The 16,797-nt window shown below is 39.4% G+C and overlaps 2 protein-coding genes across 3 annotated transcripts in view; one reads left to right on the forward strand and one right to left on the reverse strand.

The window, feature by feature from the left end:
- Positions 1–3,668, reverse strand: pomk (protein O-mannose kinase). 2 transcript variants are annotated; one of them, XM_026340068.1, is made up of 3 exons: positions 3,560–3,668; positions 2,095–2,379; positions 1–1,503 (listed from the first exon to the last, which is right to left on the reverse strand). In XM_026340068.1, the coding sequence occupies exons 2-3, from the start codon at positions 2,365–2,367 to the stop codon at positions 733–735; spliced, it is 1,044 nt and encodes a 347-aa protein (XP_026195853.1). In that variant the 5' UTR covers positions 2,368–2,379; positions 3,560–3,668; the 3' UTR covers positions 1–732. The 2 variants fall into 2 exon arrangements, with proteins under 2 accessions (XP_026195853.1, XP_026195852.1); XM_026340067.1 differs by lacking the exon at positions 3,560–3,668 and adding an exon at positions 2,829–3,007.
- pam (peptidylglycine alpha-amidating monooxygenase) overlaps positions 3,211–16,797 on the forward strand; it is a 27,949-nt gene continuing 14,362 nt past the window's right edge. Inside the window, exons 1-13 of the mRNA XM_026340066.1 lie at positions 3,211–3,304; positions 5,764–5,913; positions 6,004–6,098; positions 8,079–8,202; positions 9,373–9,430; positions 9,604–9,691; positions 10,840–10,931; positions 11,243–11,326; positions 11,743–11,791; positions 11,903–11,970; positions 13,891–13,971; positions 14,058–14,134; positions 14,770–14,873. Of these exons, the coding sequence (XP_026195851.1) occupies positions 6,040–6,098; positions 8,079–8,202; positions 9,373–9,430; positions 9,604–9,691; positions 10,840–10,931; positions 11,243–11,326; positions 11,743–11,791; positions 11,903–11,970; positions 13,891–13,971; positions 14,058–14,134; positions 14,770–14,873 (884 nt within the window). The 5' untranslated portion in view covers positions 3,211–3,304; positions 5,764–5,913; positions 6,004–6,039. The remainder of the gene's footprint in view (positions 3,305–5,763; positions 5,914–6,003; positions 6,099–8,078; positions 8,203–9,372; positions 9,431–9,603; positions 9,692–10,839; positions 10,932–11,242; positions 11,327–11,742; positions 11,792–11,902; positions 11,971–13,890; positions 13,972–14,057; positions 14,135–14,769; positions 14,874–16,797) is intronic.

Here is a 16,797-nt window from a genome sequence, read left to right on the forward strand (position 1 = left end):
CCAAGACATATTTTGTACTGTAGGTTATGTATCAGTGTGCTGTACAAGATTTTGCTGTACAGCACACTGATTGTTATGCTGTATAAAACGGCTATACAGAGCTTGGGAATTTTTAAGTTGGGACAGGCAGCAGGGTGTTGAGTCAAAAGAAGATTATACATGGGAGGACATTTGAAATGATGCAAACAGAATAATCATTTGTAATTAACCAAGGCCAAATTCCAGGTTTAATTCCAAAATCATGTACGGGATGTTGCACAGCGTCTATAATTTAGTTGCCCAAGTCCATTTAATTTCACCCAGTGGACACCTTGTGGAGAGCGATGTAAAACAAAATAAAATGCAGAAACATTTCCCAATCATATTATGCACTTCCTACCAGTAAGTCAGAAGATGCTTATCATCGAAACATGCTCTAATTACACAATCTCTAGAGATTGGAGCCATTATTATAGGAACATAAGTCACTATTGGTGATGGCATAAACATTCAAGAGCAACACTGTCCCAGCAGGTTCTGCACATGACAACAACCTCCTGAGCCAACTAGGGGAAAACAGTCACATGTGCCAAAGTGACTAGATATACTGATTGTTAAAGGAGATGACAACAAATGAGTAAATAGAACCAGGTAATTTAAACAAACGCATAAATCTACAGCTGCTTTCAAACCAAGTAGCATTCATCACATTAGCTTTTTTGTGTCTCTTTTTTTTTTAAGTGAGTCATTATTCTACAGCATGTCTCTAAAGCCTGCGTTGTCTCGCACCATGCTGCTGTAAACTACTCTGTACACCTTTAAAACATCCAGCGCTGAAGGCCGGAGCTTGGGGTCTTCTTTTTTGCACTGCTCATGGATCTGAAAAAGATGGAAATGGACCAAGTCCCCTCCAGGAACCCTTCCCATGAGGAACCACGTCACATCTGGGATCTTCCAGATATCCGTCTTCTCATCATACCCGGGCATGACATCATCTGAAAAAGGCTCCCCCGTGTCTCTGAATGGCCACAGCTGCTCTGGGGCCACAAAGTCCCCAGTAAGCTCCCAGTGGCCACATTTCACCAACAAGCCCTTGAGTGGATCCACCTCAGGCAGCGCATCCAGATCGTTCACTATTAGGTGAAAGTCACTTGTCAGCAGAAACTGGGACAGAGTTTTCTCCAGGCTGTTGGAATCACACATAACCCGTCGCCCAGCTGGACTGTTGTGGAGGTAATGGAGAATGGAGACATAGTCTATAGCCAGCCTTAGTCGCACCTGCCATGTGTTGTGTTTCTGGTGCTGCTCTAGTGCAAGAACACTATCCAAGTTAAGCAGTGAGCCAAGTGGGTGGTGCTCTGTAACCAGGACACTGTCTTCAAGGCAAAACCCAACCAACTGAACTACATGGGGGGCCTGCAAGGCCTGTAACATGGACAATCCATGGAGAAAATCCTCAAGGTAATCCAGAGAGGCTAGTGTGGACACAGCAACCTTCTGACCTCTCCACTCTGCCAAATAGACCTGGGGAAAGAAAAGTGGAGGCTAAAGTTACATGGCAAGTGAACTGCATTAGGACTGCTATGAATAACAAATATGGGCCTTTGAGCTGTACAATAAGCTCTAAAAAAACAAAAACAAACAAAAAGTTTAAGACAAATGATAAAAAAATAAACCCTTGATACTGCTGTGAAGGAAATATTTTATTCATACTGTACTGTTTAGCTGCTTGATTGGTTTTAATTTTATCAGTTTCGAATGACTGGCATGATTGTTTCTTTTTAATCACCGTGTTTGCATGGCTCTCAAGATTGTACACTGATGTGACTTGTGGCCAAATTTAATTTGAAATGGAACAAATTAAATTTATAGCCCCACTCTCTCGGTTAGAATTAAGTTATTCATGATGTAATATTGATTTTTGGATTTTTTATTTTAGGAATTGAGGTTACTACTACTACTACTACTACTACTACTACTACTACTACTACTACTACTACTACAACAAACTATGAAATTAGAGAAGTGGAGCCTTCTGCAGGTGTTCAATTCCTTTTTTTTTTCTCCCCCACACACAAAAGACTGAGGCAATCTACATTGTAAAATATGATTTACCTTCTTAACAGCTCCCTGGCCAATCAGCTTCAACTTGCGTACTTCTGTGTTTATTTGTGAACACTGGAGCAAGGGAGTGCAGTTTTTCATTGTCGTCATTTTAAAGTGTAGGGGCTGACAGCCTACATGAGAGGACATGTGATGCTGATCAGTCTGATACAGGGAGTCCAAATAAAGATAGATCAAGACATTGCCGAGAAGCAAGGCAGCAAGACACACAACTACCACTGGCACACTGTGTGAGACAGGACTGTTGCTGCTCCTCCGACCCATGGTGCTCTGCAGCTGAAATGGAAAAACAAAAGAGTGTGGAAATAAATATACCAGCAACAGATCTAAGCATTACTAGTTTACTAGTAGTCAGACTGAAAAACCTGAAAAAATCCGTTCCAAGTCAGCTTCATTCATTACAAACTCTAGCTGTGCTGGTAGGTACAGTCAGAAATGTTGTACCTGTAACCATACACTGATGTCAATTAACCAATGCCCAACCACAGACACCAGAACAATGAACTAGCCAAGTGCACAACAGAACTACTATAGTTGGAAGGTAGCAATAAAACAAAAAGAAAAAGATTCATGATTTACTAGCTACTGTTAAGTGACCCGTTACGTTGAGCTAATGTTAGCTGCATGACGAGCAGGCACAGCAAACTAGCTAACGTTCAGACAACGTTAAGCAACGAAACGGAAAAATGATACTCAGCATTGTGTAGCGACATTTACTAACATACCTGCTGCAACACGGGTTCACATGGTGTTAAGATTCAGCACTTTTTCACAATAACAACAATACGGGTTTAGACTCGAGTAACACCAGCGACCATGATTCCGGAAGGAGAATAAAACCACTTCCTGGGATATTTACAGAATAAAAGCACTATATTTATAGAACCTGGTCAAAATCTAAAATAGTTAACCTTTTGCAAATAAAGCCACCAAGTCATTATTTGTTTCTTCCCGCACTTATGGGAATATAACTTTAAGTTATCCATGTGATTCCGCTCAGAGACCTTGAAAACAATCCTCGAACAGAACGACACCCGCACTCGTTGCGGTAGGCGTGTGCTACGGAGCAGGGCGGGCTCTCGGGCGCTGGTACAGATGATGCTTTTATTCTGGAAAAATTGGATGTCAGTTACTGATTGTCAAAGCGAAAGGTTGTCGCCTCAGTAAAAGCGATTGTAAGACGTCCAGTGGCAGCGAACAGGTACCGTCTCTACTAAACATCTCTTTGTAGTCCTCTGTCTAACATTCAGCCAAGTCGCAATTTAACCTGAGCTACAACTTCGACATCTTTATTGATGAAAGTGGTCACAGCTGAGATTCGATGCTGTGTCCAACCTGTCAAAGAACAGCTACGCACAGATAGCTAACGGTAGCTCATGCGGCTAGCTTAGTTAGTACCGCAGTTAAATTACAGAAAAACACAAAGTGCGTTTTGTCCTATAATTTTCTTGCTTACATGTAACGCTAGTTGGGAGTTTGGTATCTTCTATTCATCATAGCTGGTAGCTTAGCGCTAACGTAGGTTAGTTAAAGATGGCTGTTTTTTTTTGTCGCTTCCTGTGTTGTTGAGGCGTGACATCTGTTTATTCCTACTTGTGTGCTGTGTCTTCGCTTTATGAAAAACAAAAGCACTGTTAATTTTGCATATGATCACAGTAATATAATAAAACACTTTATGTGTTTTATTTTCATATGCGATTATGCAACTGTTCCTTTATAACTTATCCCATCTTTGCTGTTATAGGCACTGGTCAGGTGTTAGTTAGTTGTTGGGTATATGTTACGATACACACTGATGTTAAGGATGGTTATAAAGTCCACTGTGAATGCTGAATCTTAAATGGTGGAATACGTGCTGTGGTCCATGAGTGGGATGAGCTCTGTTTCCATAGTTTCTGTCTCATCAGTGGGGGCTGTGATGTCAGCACAGCACTGCCCCTTCCCTGTCCTCCTGTTATCTCCACCTTGCTCTGTTAACAGCGATGAGTCACCAGACGAGCTCAACAGCTCAGTGTTTTTCTTTCCTCTGCCATGTATCCTGTGGGTTTCAAGGTAGCTTAAATGTGGCTGTCTCTGAGTGTATTGTGAACGTTGTTTGCAAATCAATGATGTCATGATTGTCTTATAACAGTGTTTTATTTCTCTTCTTTGTATCAGTGTGATCAGGTGCCTCAGTTTATTGTATCTGTCAGTCTAAGAAAAGTTACATTACAATGTTACAGTAGTGTACAATATCATAATATATCATGACTATGTTTACTACTAGTAAATAGCTTGAGCCTGACCGGCTAGATTAATTTAAGAGTATGATAAAGACGAGTAGACTACACAGTGAGTTATTGTAATAAAAGATGGTTATCGGTGACACTTGGGTAGTTTTGACTGCTCTTATTAGGTTTATTTGTTTGTGCATTAACTTGTAATTTATGTTGACTATAAATGCTGATTTGTAAAGGTAACATTGGGATTAGTAATAGAAGTAAATAGTGCCGTTCAGTCACATAATGTTTGTGGAGTGTAGGTGATGAACAAGAATATACTTAATTTGCATTACAATGGGTTTTACATGTGTAATGTACATGTATAACAAGCGAGAGAATGTTTTTTTTAGCTTTTGGTTTCGTTCAGTTTAATGTCTTAGTGAAGCTCATACATGATAGCTCCATAGTTCTAGCTGCTTAAGATAACACTTAGCTGATTCCCCACTGTGGAAGCTCTAGTGTTAAAGCAGCTGAGGATAATATGCAGTAAAAGTAAAAAATATACTACTGTGCATATGTTCGGGGTCACTCAGGAATTCTGTTAATTTTCTGCTGTGCTTTCATAATTGCACTGATCAAATAGCATTTGAATGTGATAAACTGACATTAGCAACCACAATATTGGAACACAGTACTAATGGTTGCTAATGATGGTCCTCCGTATGTCTATGTAGATATTCCTTCAGCTTCTAGTCTGCATGAAAGCCAGGTGGGTTAGAGCCAGATGTTTAGAACATACAAAACACAATACTGGAAGCAGAGTTAATATTAATTCAATTCAATTTTATTGATTGCGACAATGCCTATTTACAATTGGCATTGTCGCAAAGCAGCTTTACTCAACCAAAGAACAGTATATGAACAGTGAATGTGTAAGAATCATAATAATCAGATTGTCCCTTCATATTAATCCTGAATATTAAACTTCAGGATGAGTGCAAAGGCATTGAGAAGAACCATGCTTGCACCTATGAGATGAACTTAACGTGTTGCTGTTCCATCTAATCATTCTGGGAGATTTGACGATCCATTTGACAAACCCCAGGCCACTGACTTCCTCACATTTGTCACATCATATGATCTTCCAACCCACAAAGCTGGCAACCACCTGGACCTCACTCTCACCTAAAATGGCCCCACTGACAAACTCTTATCCTCTGCACCTGTTAGATCACTCCTTCATTCAGCTTTTCATCTTTCTTTATAAGTCTTGTCATCCTCCCATCTCACTGGGTACTTAATCGCACAAGCTCAGATCGGTCAATTCTAATCAGTGTTTCTGTTTGGTCAATATTCAAATACAGCAATAAAATGCATCATTAGAGTCTGCTATGTCACTTTTGTGTCTGTTCTGGGTTTGTTGTTACGTCACCGTCAGTTAACACATATTCTGTTTCAGGACGTGGCTCCAGAGAGACATAGAACCATCTTACCTACTGGCAGGAACCAAGGGTAAATTGCAGTCCAACATGCTAATGGAGTAAGGTTCACACTACTTTCACCTCCCTTCACATCCTTACTCCTCCACCAAGCTGAGCGAGGACAACAGGTGTGAAAGGAATGCTCTCGTGCAGTTTTCCACCTGCTTTTTTCCCATGAGATAGTTCTGACAACCTTTGTTTGACAATTTGCAACTCAGGCAGCAGCAGCAAAATCTGCTGTGAGAACCACAATCATGATGGGAGTCCTTGTGTTTTGTGTTGTGGTGCTAGCATTTATCTCTCAAGGCTACAGGTAAGAAAAATTCTTTTCATTAATCTGTTTAGAAATACAGTATATATATGTTTTTACATTTTGTATAATTTCATTCATCTTGTTTATTAAAAACACTTTTATTTAATTACTAATTTATTCATTGGTCTGTTACATTGCTAACTCCTACTTGTGTATTTATGTGTCTGTGTCTTAGTACTGCTGCCAACCATCAGTCACTGGTATAGTATACATACAGATACTATATACAACAAAACAGCAAATTGCACTACCAGTAGTCACAAACTCCTCAAGGTACTTTTGAATCTGTGAGATATGGGACCATAGTTCAAGTGTTTCACTATTTGAGTGAAAATTAGATTGCGTACATTTGAAAACTTGGATGTATGGCTGATTATGGTGTGTTCACACATACGTATACCCATAAGCAGTTTTTAAGAGCTGGACTTTGAAAGGTCAGGGTGGGTGAATTGTGCTGAGTTAGCTTATTTACATAACACTGTTGCAATGTTGTCTTACCTGTTCTCACTGGACAGTGAGAAAAATAAGGGACAATGAAGGGACAGCTGAATGACTAATGACAACTATCTGAATGACTTATTAACTATATATATTGTTCTGTTGTTGATCCACTGAGGTCCAGTGAGCTCTCTTAAATAATCTATACATTCATGTGTAAACCTGGTCAAGAGAGCCCCAACAACAAAACTTTGTTCAGAGATTGCTATGTGGTTAATGTTTTATGTGCACTGATGCAAGTATCTCTCAGTTCCTACTAATACTTGTCAAACTGGGCCTTAATGTGTAACAACCAAGGGCCTTTTATCAGTCATTGAATAAACCAGTGAGAGAGATCAAGAGATTGAAAGACATGGTTTTGGTATTTACAGAGCAGCCTCTCTTCCCTGTCTGGCTCAGCTTCTGCACAGACAGACAACAGGCAGAAAGGGTGCAGAACAGAACATAAAGTCTGGTGAAGTGAAACATATCAGTTTATACTTGTGACTAAACATAGGACTGGGTGTTAAGTCAATTTCTCAAGCTGCTTCATGATAAAGAATCAAATGAAACAGGTAATTAAAGTGATGCTTTACACCGTAAAAAATAAAGGATATAAATAAAATATTGGTATTTAGAGATTTCTATATAGACTGCAAAAATAAAGTGCAGTTTGCTGTCACATGGCGTTGAATTGCATTGCAACTAAAGGTGAGCTATATCGTGTGCTAGATGTCCTTGCACGTCTTTGCTGGAGTGCTGTGTAGTTTTCTGCAATGAATGAGGGTGCCTATCCCGGAGAGCTCCAAGGTTTTATAAAAACACAACCAGTGACCCACTGTGGGTTTGGTCTTTCACAACATTTGTTGACGACAGGTAAAATACAGCAAACTGCCAGCTTTATTCTTTAAGGCAGTTGCTGAGTGTGCTGTCAGTGTGTGGGACTGTGAGCCACACACCCTTTGAGGGAATAAGGGCTTAAAAGGGATGAACTTGAGAAATAGTCTTGCATGAAAACATGTTTTTGACCTTATGTTGGTTGTTGTTTATGACTTCAGTGATACTATTGCCTCTTCTATTTATAAGTGAGTGTCATGTTTGTTAGGACGAATAGTACAGGACAATTTTTTTTTTTTTCCTTTTTCATCTGTTTTTTCACACTGCTGTTGGCTGAGAGAATGTTATGCTGTTCATTCTTCACCAAGGTCTAACATGTGGCCTTGGTTAGTGTCTTGATGCACATTAAGTCTTTTTCTATTTCCCTGTGGTGTTTGGATTTGTGTTGAAATGCAGTGCTAGTCACAAACACCTGTCCTGTTTTTTCCTTAAACATTTTTCATCCACTCTCACTCACTTCCTCCGCAGATTTCTGTTAATTACACCTTTGATTGTTTAGAATCTGTGGAGATTAAAAATATATTGCAGCCCTGTGTTCTGATTTTGTTCGTGAAGCCCTGTTCCTGTTGTAAAGTGAACCATGTCTTTCCTGTGTTCCTCTCTAAGCTCTCAGGAAAATGGATTGTTAGATGCCGGTGGCTGTGTGTCCAGGATCAAGCAGCAGCACATTTTAACAAACTCTCAAAACTTCTCTATGGATCTTCGGATGCCTGGTGTTGTCCCAACTAAAGTGAGTCTGTTTCTCAAAGTGACACATCCTTTGGCTTTAAGGGTTGTTATACACCAAGCCAGTGTCAATGAACTGGAGGCAACATAAACTAACTGTTGTGTTTCTTTATGTCCCTTTAACTGGGCCAAAGAATTGCACTAGGTAATAATACTCTATCGCAGCAGATGGATGTAGTCTGTATTCATTATTCAAAAAGAGAAAACTGAAGAAAACCTGGGACTGCAGATATACAAACTCTGAACAAAGCAGCACTTGGCAGTGCTTGTTCATTTTCACACCACTCTCTCTCACCACAAACAGTTTACAGCTACTTCTAATCCAGAATGTATCTGGTAAAAAGTTGTAAATGGCAGTAGGACACATGTTATTTGCTAAGCTGAACAGCCAATGGGAGTGGTTTCTCTCACTTATGGGCCTAACACCAATTCAAAAGACTAAATATACTGGAAATCCGCAGACATGTGTTGGACCTCAGCGAAATGTGCAGGACAGAGCAAAAACTAGTCCAACAGACACTGTCACCAACGGTCCGACTTTTGCAGACAGTCGACCGTCTTGGTGTGTCCCAGCTTTAAGAGTATATATTTATCAATAGAGCTGCAACCATCACTTAGTGATTCTACAGTAGTATGAAATTATCTTAGTAATTGAATCTCATGTAAGTGATTTTTAAGCAATCATAGAATTCAGCCTCCCAGTTGGACAGAAAATAAGGCATTGTCATATTAGACAAGTAGTTAAGTGACAACTTAACAGATCTCTTCTTTATCTCATGTACAGTAGAATCAGAAGCCAGATGGCATCTGTTTCTTCAGGGAAGCTGGAGGATTCTAATATTGATGTTTGATGCTCACTGTTCCAATGCATACTTTTATTTTATTGCACTTGCTTTTATATCAAAGTGCCATGTGAATACAGATTTGATATTTTTCAAGTGGACATTTACATAAAGAACTAGAGTTGTTTCTGAGTTGTGTTAGTGTTACAACTAATGAAGTCAGGTACCTCACCTACACTTTATCTGGAGGGAGATACAGAGCACGTTTAGTTCATACTTTCATTTTCATTTTATTTTTATTTCTCTAAATGTCAAATGATACTGGTGAACATCTCAGGAACCGATGATTAGTATATCATCAATGAACATCATTGTGTTCTTTGATATTTCAGTCGGACAATTATCTGTGCATGGCATTTCCTGTACCAACTAGTAGAGATGCATATATTGGTAAGTATAGTATGTACTGGTGAGTGAGGGGCACATGATGCAGCCCACTGTGTGTCTGAATGATCTTAAACAGCAAATTGAAAAGAAATGGTCAGATAGAGTTGTGTGTGCTGAGCTGCTCAAGGCTTTTAATAAGATATTAAATATTTAACCATAGTCATTTTTCTCCTCAGTGGATTTCATACCTCATGCCAGTATGGACAAAGTTCATCACATGCTCCTGTTTGGCTGCCAGACTCCTGTCTCTACCAGCAACTACTGGTAATGTTCAACTCTAGGTCACAGCTCAGTGTTGTCTGAAGTGAGCATTTACATTGGTGTGAAAAGGTCATATGATTAGCATTTCACTGAATTTGAGTATTTCCTTAAACATTTGTAGAATTAAAATATTAACATATCATTTTCTCTAATAACAAGTGTACATAGTGGAGCATATAGTAGCTAAAGAGTTGGATATTTCTGTCAGTGGTTGGCGGACACTAAAACAGAACTAAAAAAGTAGTAGTAGTAGTAAATTCTGAAAGTCATCATGGCTCATCGTGTTTTGCTTTGTGTCTGATGAATGTGCAGATAGATAACTGCTTGCTGGCATGTTGACACATATTGAGTGTTTGCATGTCTGATAGACATACAACATTGAAGAAGTCTTTCTCAGCCGCAACATTCCACACGAAATGCTGAAAAGATAAAACTTCCATTAGTTTTTTGTGAAAAGATGTAATATTTGTTGAAGAAAGTAATTGACATACATTACATTCTACAATCTACAAAACCCTTTTCTCTCCACATAAGGAAAACAACATTTTGTCCTGCACATGAACAACAGCCATCTGTATGGGTCAATAATGATAAAGAGTCACAGAGGCTTAGTGTTCCTCAACCAATCTGTTGCCTGCTAGCAATTAGTTTACCACAATACTGTGCGTGCGTCTGTGTGTGTTAGAGGTGTGTGGTAGAGGAAGACAGTTGTGCAGTGATGTGGTGTGGGGGATGAATTGCAAAATTACTAAGGTCTCAGGCTCTTTTTGTTTTAGTAAAGTATGTAGGTGTCACAGCCTTGAATACAAAGGCTGAACACATAAGGCTTGAATGTGCATGTAATACCAATTATAACACGCGGACATGTCCCAAGTAGAACTGCTCTGACTGTGACATGTAATTTAAAGCTAACCAAGTTGCCTTTAATTTAGTGCCAAGACTTGTGGAAGAAATATGCCAAATTAACAATGACAAATAATACACACTGTATTCCTGTCAGTCCATGGGACAGTCCTATGATATGGAAGTTTGTGAATCCACCCAAACACTACAACAAATAGTAGAGACAGATGTTTGTGTTGCTCCTTTGTTTTACCATTTGGTGGTACCAAAACACATAGTGGAACTAATTGTGTTATTTCTGTCCCCAGGGACTGTGGCAGTGTACAAGGCACTTGTGTGGATGAAGCCTCTATTATGTACGCCTGGGCTCGGAACGCACCACCAACTAAATTACCCAAAGGTATGTCTCTCAAAGGGGTACAGTTGTTCACTGACCTCTGGTAGTAGACAGATGGAGAGTTTCACAGATTTGTCTTTCTCCACAAATACAATGGTGGTAAATTCAATTTATTTTCTGGCTTCTTGTTTTTTTAAATGCATCCTGTCTTTCTAGGAACAGTGACCCTGTTACTCTGTATAATCAATTTTCACAGGGACACTGTATTTTTGTGTTAAACATATATTTGTGTGTGTTTTGTTCCTGAGTTCTTTCTGTCTTTGTGGTTTCATATCTTTCTCCTACATCTGGTCTTCTTTCTGTTGTCTCATCAGATGTTGGTTTTAAAGTTGGAGGAAATTCAGGAATGTCCTACTTTGTGCTGCAGATCCATTATGGGGACATCACTGCTTTCAGAGGTGAGTCCCAATGGACGTCAAATGATTATTCTTGTGTGTCTCAATTATGTAATTAATTAGATGGAATTCAGTAAAACACTAAAAAGATACTAAAAAGAGTGGTAAATAAATTCCAAAAACTGCTACATGAGGTTCCAATCTCTTATAAATACCAACAAAGTACGTCAGGCACCAGGAATGTGTGTATGTTGTGTAATAACCTTTCCCTCTGCTTTAACTCGCATATGTTATTGCTGAGAATAGATTTAGTTTAGTTGAGAATGAAGGGAAAGAGAGCCCTGTATGTTGTAGAACCCTTTGTGTAGGCAGAGAATCAGTTAATTGTGTTTTTACTGCATTCACATTAGCAGTATACTATATATTATCAGGCTAATTTAATTAAAGAAATTAACTATTTTATTTCTTTTGCTATGCAGACCATCATAGAGATTGCTCAGGACTTACCTTACAAATGACATCCAAGCCGTAAGTATTAATTGAAACCATGAAGTCTTCTAGTGCATATTGAAAAGCTCTCATTGGAGGACCCTTTGAAGTTTGGTCCACTAACTGTGGCTCTTTGTGCCCTCCTCAAAGGCAGCCATTTATTGCTGGCATATACCTGCTCATGTCTGTAGACACAGTCATCCTTCCAGGAAAGAGAGGTATGTTTGTTTTATATGTTTGAATTTGTCAGCCTGAGAGATATCGAATTCCTTTTATAGGGTCATCTAGAAGACTTTTTCATTCCATCTGCATGAGGTTTTACATCTGTTCAGATTTAGTTTTTGTTTTGTTTGTTTGAACTAGGAAAAAATGCTGTTAATGCTGCTGTGTTGCAGAGCTGCCATACTTGCACTGCTTATATACCACACACCATGAGTTAGTTAAGCAACATGGCAGCATGCATAACCAAAGAAAAGAAAAATTCTGGAGAAAAGGGAGGATTTCTGGCTCTGAAGTAAATTAGGACTGGACCAAATACTTGGGTATTCAGATATTTGTTAATTGGATAGATATGTTTTTTTATTTTAATATTCAAATATTCTTTTCCTAAATGGTAGATATCAGTATTAATTAAATTTTAGCTGCACGAATAAAATGTGGAAATACTTCTTTACTTGGGTGCCCGACATCCCTCTCACTCACTACAGTGAACGACACACCATGGCCGCAAAACGGAAGCCAAAATACTGAAGCTGTGTGGAAACACTTCAAACTGAATTATGACGAGACAAAAACTGAATGTCATTTGAAAGCTTCAGCATTTTGCCTTCCCTTTTACAGCCACTACAGCAAATGTTTGTAGTAGAGTCATCATCATCATTATTATTATTTAGTCATTTAGACCCTTTTATCCAAATTGACTTACAGTACAAGTGAGGTACAAGGCAAGCAAAATATCTAGGAGAAAACATTAAAGTGCTATAGGAAGAAATGTTTCAGTTTCATGAGCTACAAGTGCAAGAATTGTTATTATTATTATTATTTTTGGATGTGTGTTGAGCGAAGCCATTGTGTTAACCTATCAGAGCACCAATGACAGAATAAGAAACAATGAATGAATGAATACTTGCATGAAAATCTGATCAGATTTTAGGCCATATTTAAGTGTAAGTGTATGCTGCATATGCATGTGCATGAAAACTATTTTACGTAGTGGTTGAATCTCCTTAACAGATGGTTCAGACATTACTTGTACTGTCTGACTTACTGGCGTATTTTATTGCATATGTGTATAACAAGCAGGATTATTGTTGACTTGAGGAAATTATAAACCAAAGTCCATTTTATGTTTCCATTGTGGCCCTTATCTGCTGCCTGCTCTGTCATTCTGTGCGTTTACATGCACTGAAGAAACCACTGCACTGGGAACCAGTTTGACTGCACTCAAGAAACCTGGTTACTGGAAATCCAAGCATATATGCAGCAAAGGAGTAATCTGATTTCTCCTCTGCCCTGGGCTGGTTTTGGGAGCAAGGTTCACAGATTGTAAATGTACAGAGACAGAAAAGACGCTTTCTGACGACTTTTTTCCTGTCTGTCTTTTTTTTCTTCTTTTTTGTTTCGAGGGGGGTGCGCTGTGAGAGAGACACACAGACAGACACAATGCCCCTCTTTACAGCACAAACTGTCAGTGACAAGTGACTTATTTAGACTTTATGTTGGTTTCAGTTTTAGTTGGATTTTGGGCAGACCTACAAATGAGCATCGCTCTGTGTAATGTAACGCACTGATTGTAAGGAACTCAGGCTCAGCCTTGTCGATATCCACATTAGCACAGAGAGTAGAACTGAGAGGAAAGAGGACCCATTCAGAAGAACTTGAAGTGAAAACTTGTATTGACATGTAAGAGGTTAATATATTCCACTGTTGACAACACTTTTGACACTATGTGGCACGGTTAGTGTGTGCTGTGCTTTATTTAGGGAAGGTTGGAATTTTAGGAAGGTCAATTCACCTTATTTTGCTTTGTAGTGGAGAATATTTAGTCAATTAAAGTTAGGTTAAAATTATATTTTATTGGTACTGTACAGTGATGACAGTTTGGCCCCACTGTAACCTCTTTTTTTTTTTTTTTTTAGTTACAAATGCAGACATTGCCTGTGATTACACATCCTATCCCATCTATCCATTTGCCTTCCGGACCCACACACACCGCCTTGGTGAGTCATACCAGAGCATTTAGCAGTTCTTTCACAGTCATTTCTATCGGTGTCAGTGGCAGTCTGGATGATTGTTTCTGTTACAGGTAAAGTTGTCAGTGGCTACAGAATCAGAGATGGGAAGTGGAGCCTGATTGGCAGACAGTCCCCACAGCTGCCACAGGTATGTACACCAGAAGCAAATAAAATTTCCTACTTTCAAGGGGCTGTGTAAATGTGATGTCCTTGGTGCGGCCGGGAAACTTTTATCCATGTGATTCTCATACTTGACTATGAATAGTGTGTCTGTGTTAGCAGTTCATGTCCACCCAAAGGCATTCTGAAACTACATCAGTGCTTTAAAAACCACACCTGCACAGGAGGTGTAGCATGAGCAGCAGATAAGACCTTGCAGAATTACGTAGACAACTCAATAAGTCCTACTTGACCAGTACTAGGCCACAGGGGGGGGACAGGAAGAAACATCTAGCAGAACCAGGCTAAGGCTAAGAGTGATCATCACTTGACCAGGTGAATAGAAAGAGGAGAGAGAGAGTGGAGCAACAACAAGCCACAGACAAAACACTGGGCAGGTTGGTAGAGCCAGTTGCTGCACTGGAAACATACAGCGCCAAGCCTGGGGATACATGCAGAGGAACAAAGTTAATAGCAAGCAATATAATATCCAAAGTAATAAATAAGAATATTTTATAATATATAATAATTCAATAATATCTGTAAATTACAATAATAATAATTATTATTATTAGCTAGAGTTCTGTTGACACCTACTTTAGCCATGAATGCGTTTCTCTCCAGGCCTTCTATCCTGCCAACAAAGAGGTGAGTGTGGAGTATGGTGACATTGTTGCTGCCAGATGTGTGTTTACTGGAGAGGGGAGAACCTCCAAAACTTACATCGGGTGAGTTACACCACCATGTAGATTACCTATCACTTAAACACGGGCATGTAAGCCTGACACTGCAGCTTTCTTCTAGTCATGCTCTGATCTCCTCTGCCACACTGTGTTTCTTCACGCTTGTACAGCTGTTTGTTAAAAAATTAAAGGATTAATGTTGATGCAGTATTGTTGCAGTTACCATGACATGATGAAATACAGTTGTCTGAACAAGCCCCAGCCCAGACATCTTGCACATGTAGAGGCATGACTGGATTTTTGAGACGCCAATGAAGATCTGTGGAAGGATGACATGATATTATATGGGCAGATATTCATTACTTATATTAACACAGGGCATAAGGAATTATTTTTATGATAAAAGCAGAAAAAGAGGTACAGTCTAGTTGGCAGTCAATGTAATTGCCAGGGAGGGAGCTCCGATAGACATTGCTAGTTGCACAGGCAGTCCAACTACTCCACAACTACAGGATGGCACATCAATAGGCGTCATTGCCAGAAGGTTTGCTTTGTCTCCTAGCACAGTCTCAAGAGTATGGAGGAGATTCCAAGAGACAGGGCGTTACTCTATGAGAACTTGACAGAGTGCCGTAGAAGGTTGTTAACCCATCAGCAGGACTGGTATCTGCTTCTGTTTGCAAGGAGAAACAGGACGAGCGCTGCCAGAGCCTACAAAATGACCTCCAGCAAGCCAATGGCGTGAATGTCTCTGACCAAACAATCAGAAACAGACTTCATGAGGGTGGCCTAATGGCCCAGTGTCCTCTCGTGGGCCCTCTGATCACTGCCCAACACCATAGGCAGGTCAGATGAGAGAAGGTTCACACTGAGTACAGTGGTCAGATGTGAGAGGGGTCTGGAGGTGATGTGGAGAATGTTATGCTGTAACATGTAACATGAAGGAAATTACCTAAATCCAATAGAACACCTCTGGGACATTATTTTTCGGTCCATCCGACAGCAGGGGAGGAGATACTCCAGGTCACCATCTGTCGTCTTACTAGCATGCATGCCCCGATGTTGTCAGCCATGCATAGAGGCACGTGGGGGCAATACAAACTACTGAGAACCATTTGCAGTTGCTGCAATAAAATTTCAGCAAAATTTACCAACCTGCCGCATCATTATTTAACTTTTATATTAAGGGTGTCTTTGAATTCAGTTCTCTATAGGTTATCAACTGTTATGGTTATCAAACAATGTGACATCCATTCACGACTAACACATTACCTGTTCAACAACGGTATAAATATCAAGCATGATATTTTTCCCCATTTAGAACTAATGTGTTTTCAAATTTTAATTTCTTTGAGTAGTGTATGTTAAATTACATGACTAAATGTGAACTGGTAGAGAAAGGGCTTAAAATCATCTTAGAATCATTATAGCTCAGGCTATTCTTGCATTCACATATCAAAATCTAAAAGAAACGTCCCTAACATCTCTTACAAAGTTAGTCTCAAGACCAGTTTGTACCAGTTTGTACCTCTTTGAAGCTGGCATTTCCTATGATCAAGATTACAACGAAACCATTCATTGTGATTTATTTATCCAGGCAAATAGAACAACAAACAAAGGTAAACGTGACATGATGCATGTCTCTGCCCTTCATTAATGTCAAAAAGACTCCAACATCAACAAAATTTGTGGACGTTTTGTTCAAGCTAAATAAACATTTTGTCTTTACTGATTCTCAAGTTATGAGGCTTACACATCACAAAAATATATTGTGATAAATAAAGAAGCACAGATTTGTATTTTGTACACACATATATAAATAAACCATGTGGAATTTCAGCACCAGTGTTCCTCAAACTGTGGCAACTGTATTTGATCTGCTTCTCCAGAACTCCACCAGATGACATCATGTTAACTGGAAAAACTCCACCAAAGGATGACATGTGAAGCTAGAATGTGCCCCTTAATG

This window comes from Anabas testudineus, chromosome 22, assembly GCF_900324465.2.
Source record: "Anabas testudineus chromosome 22, fAnaTes1.2, whole genome shotgun sequence".
Taxonomy (NCBI): Eukaryota; Metazoa; Chordata; class Actinopteri; order Anabantiformes; family Anabantidae; genus Anabas; species Anabas testudineus.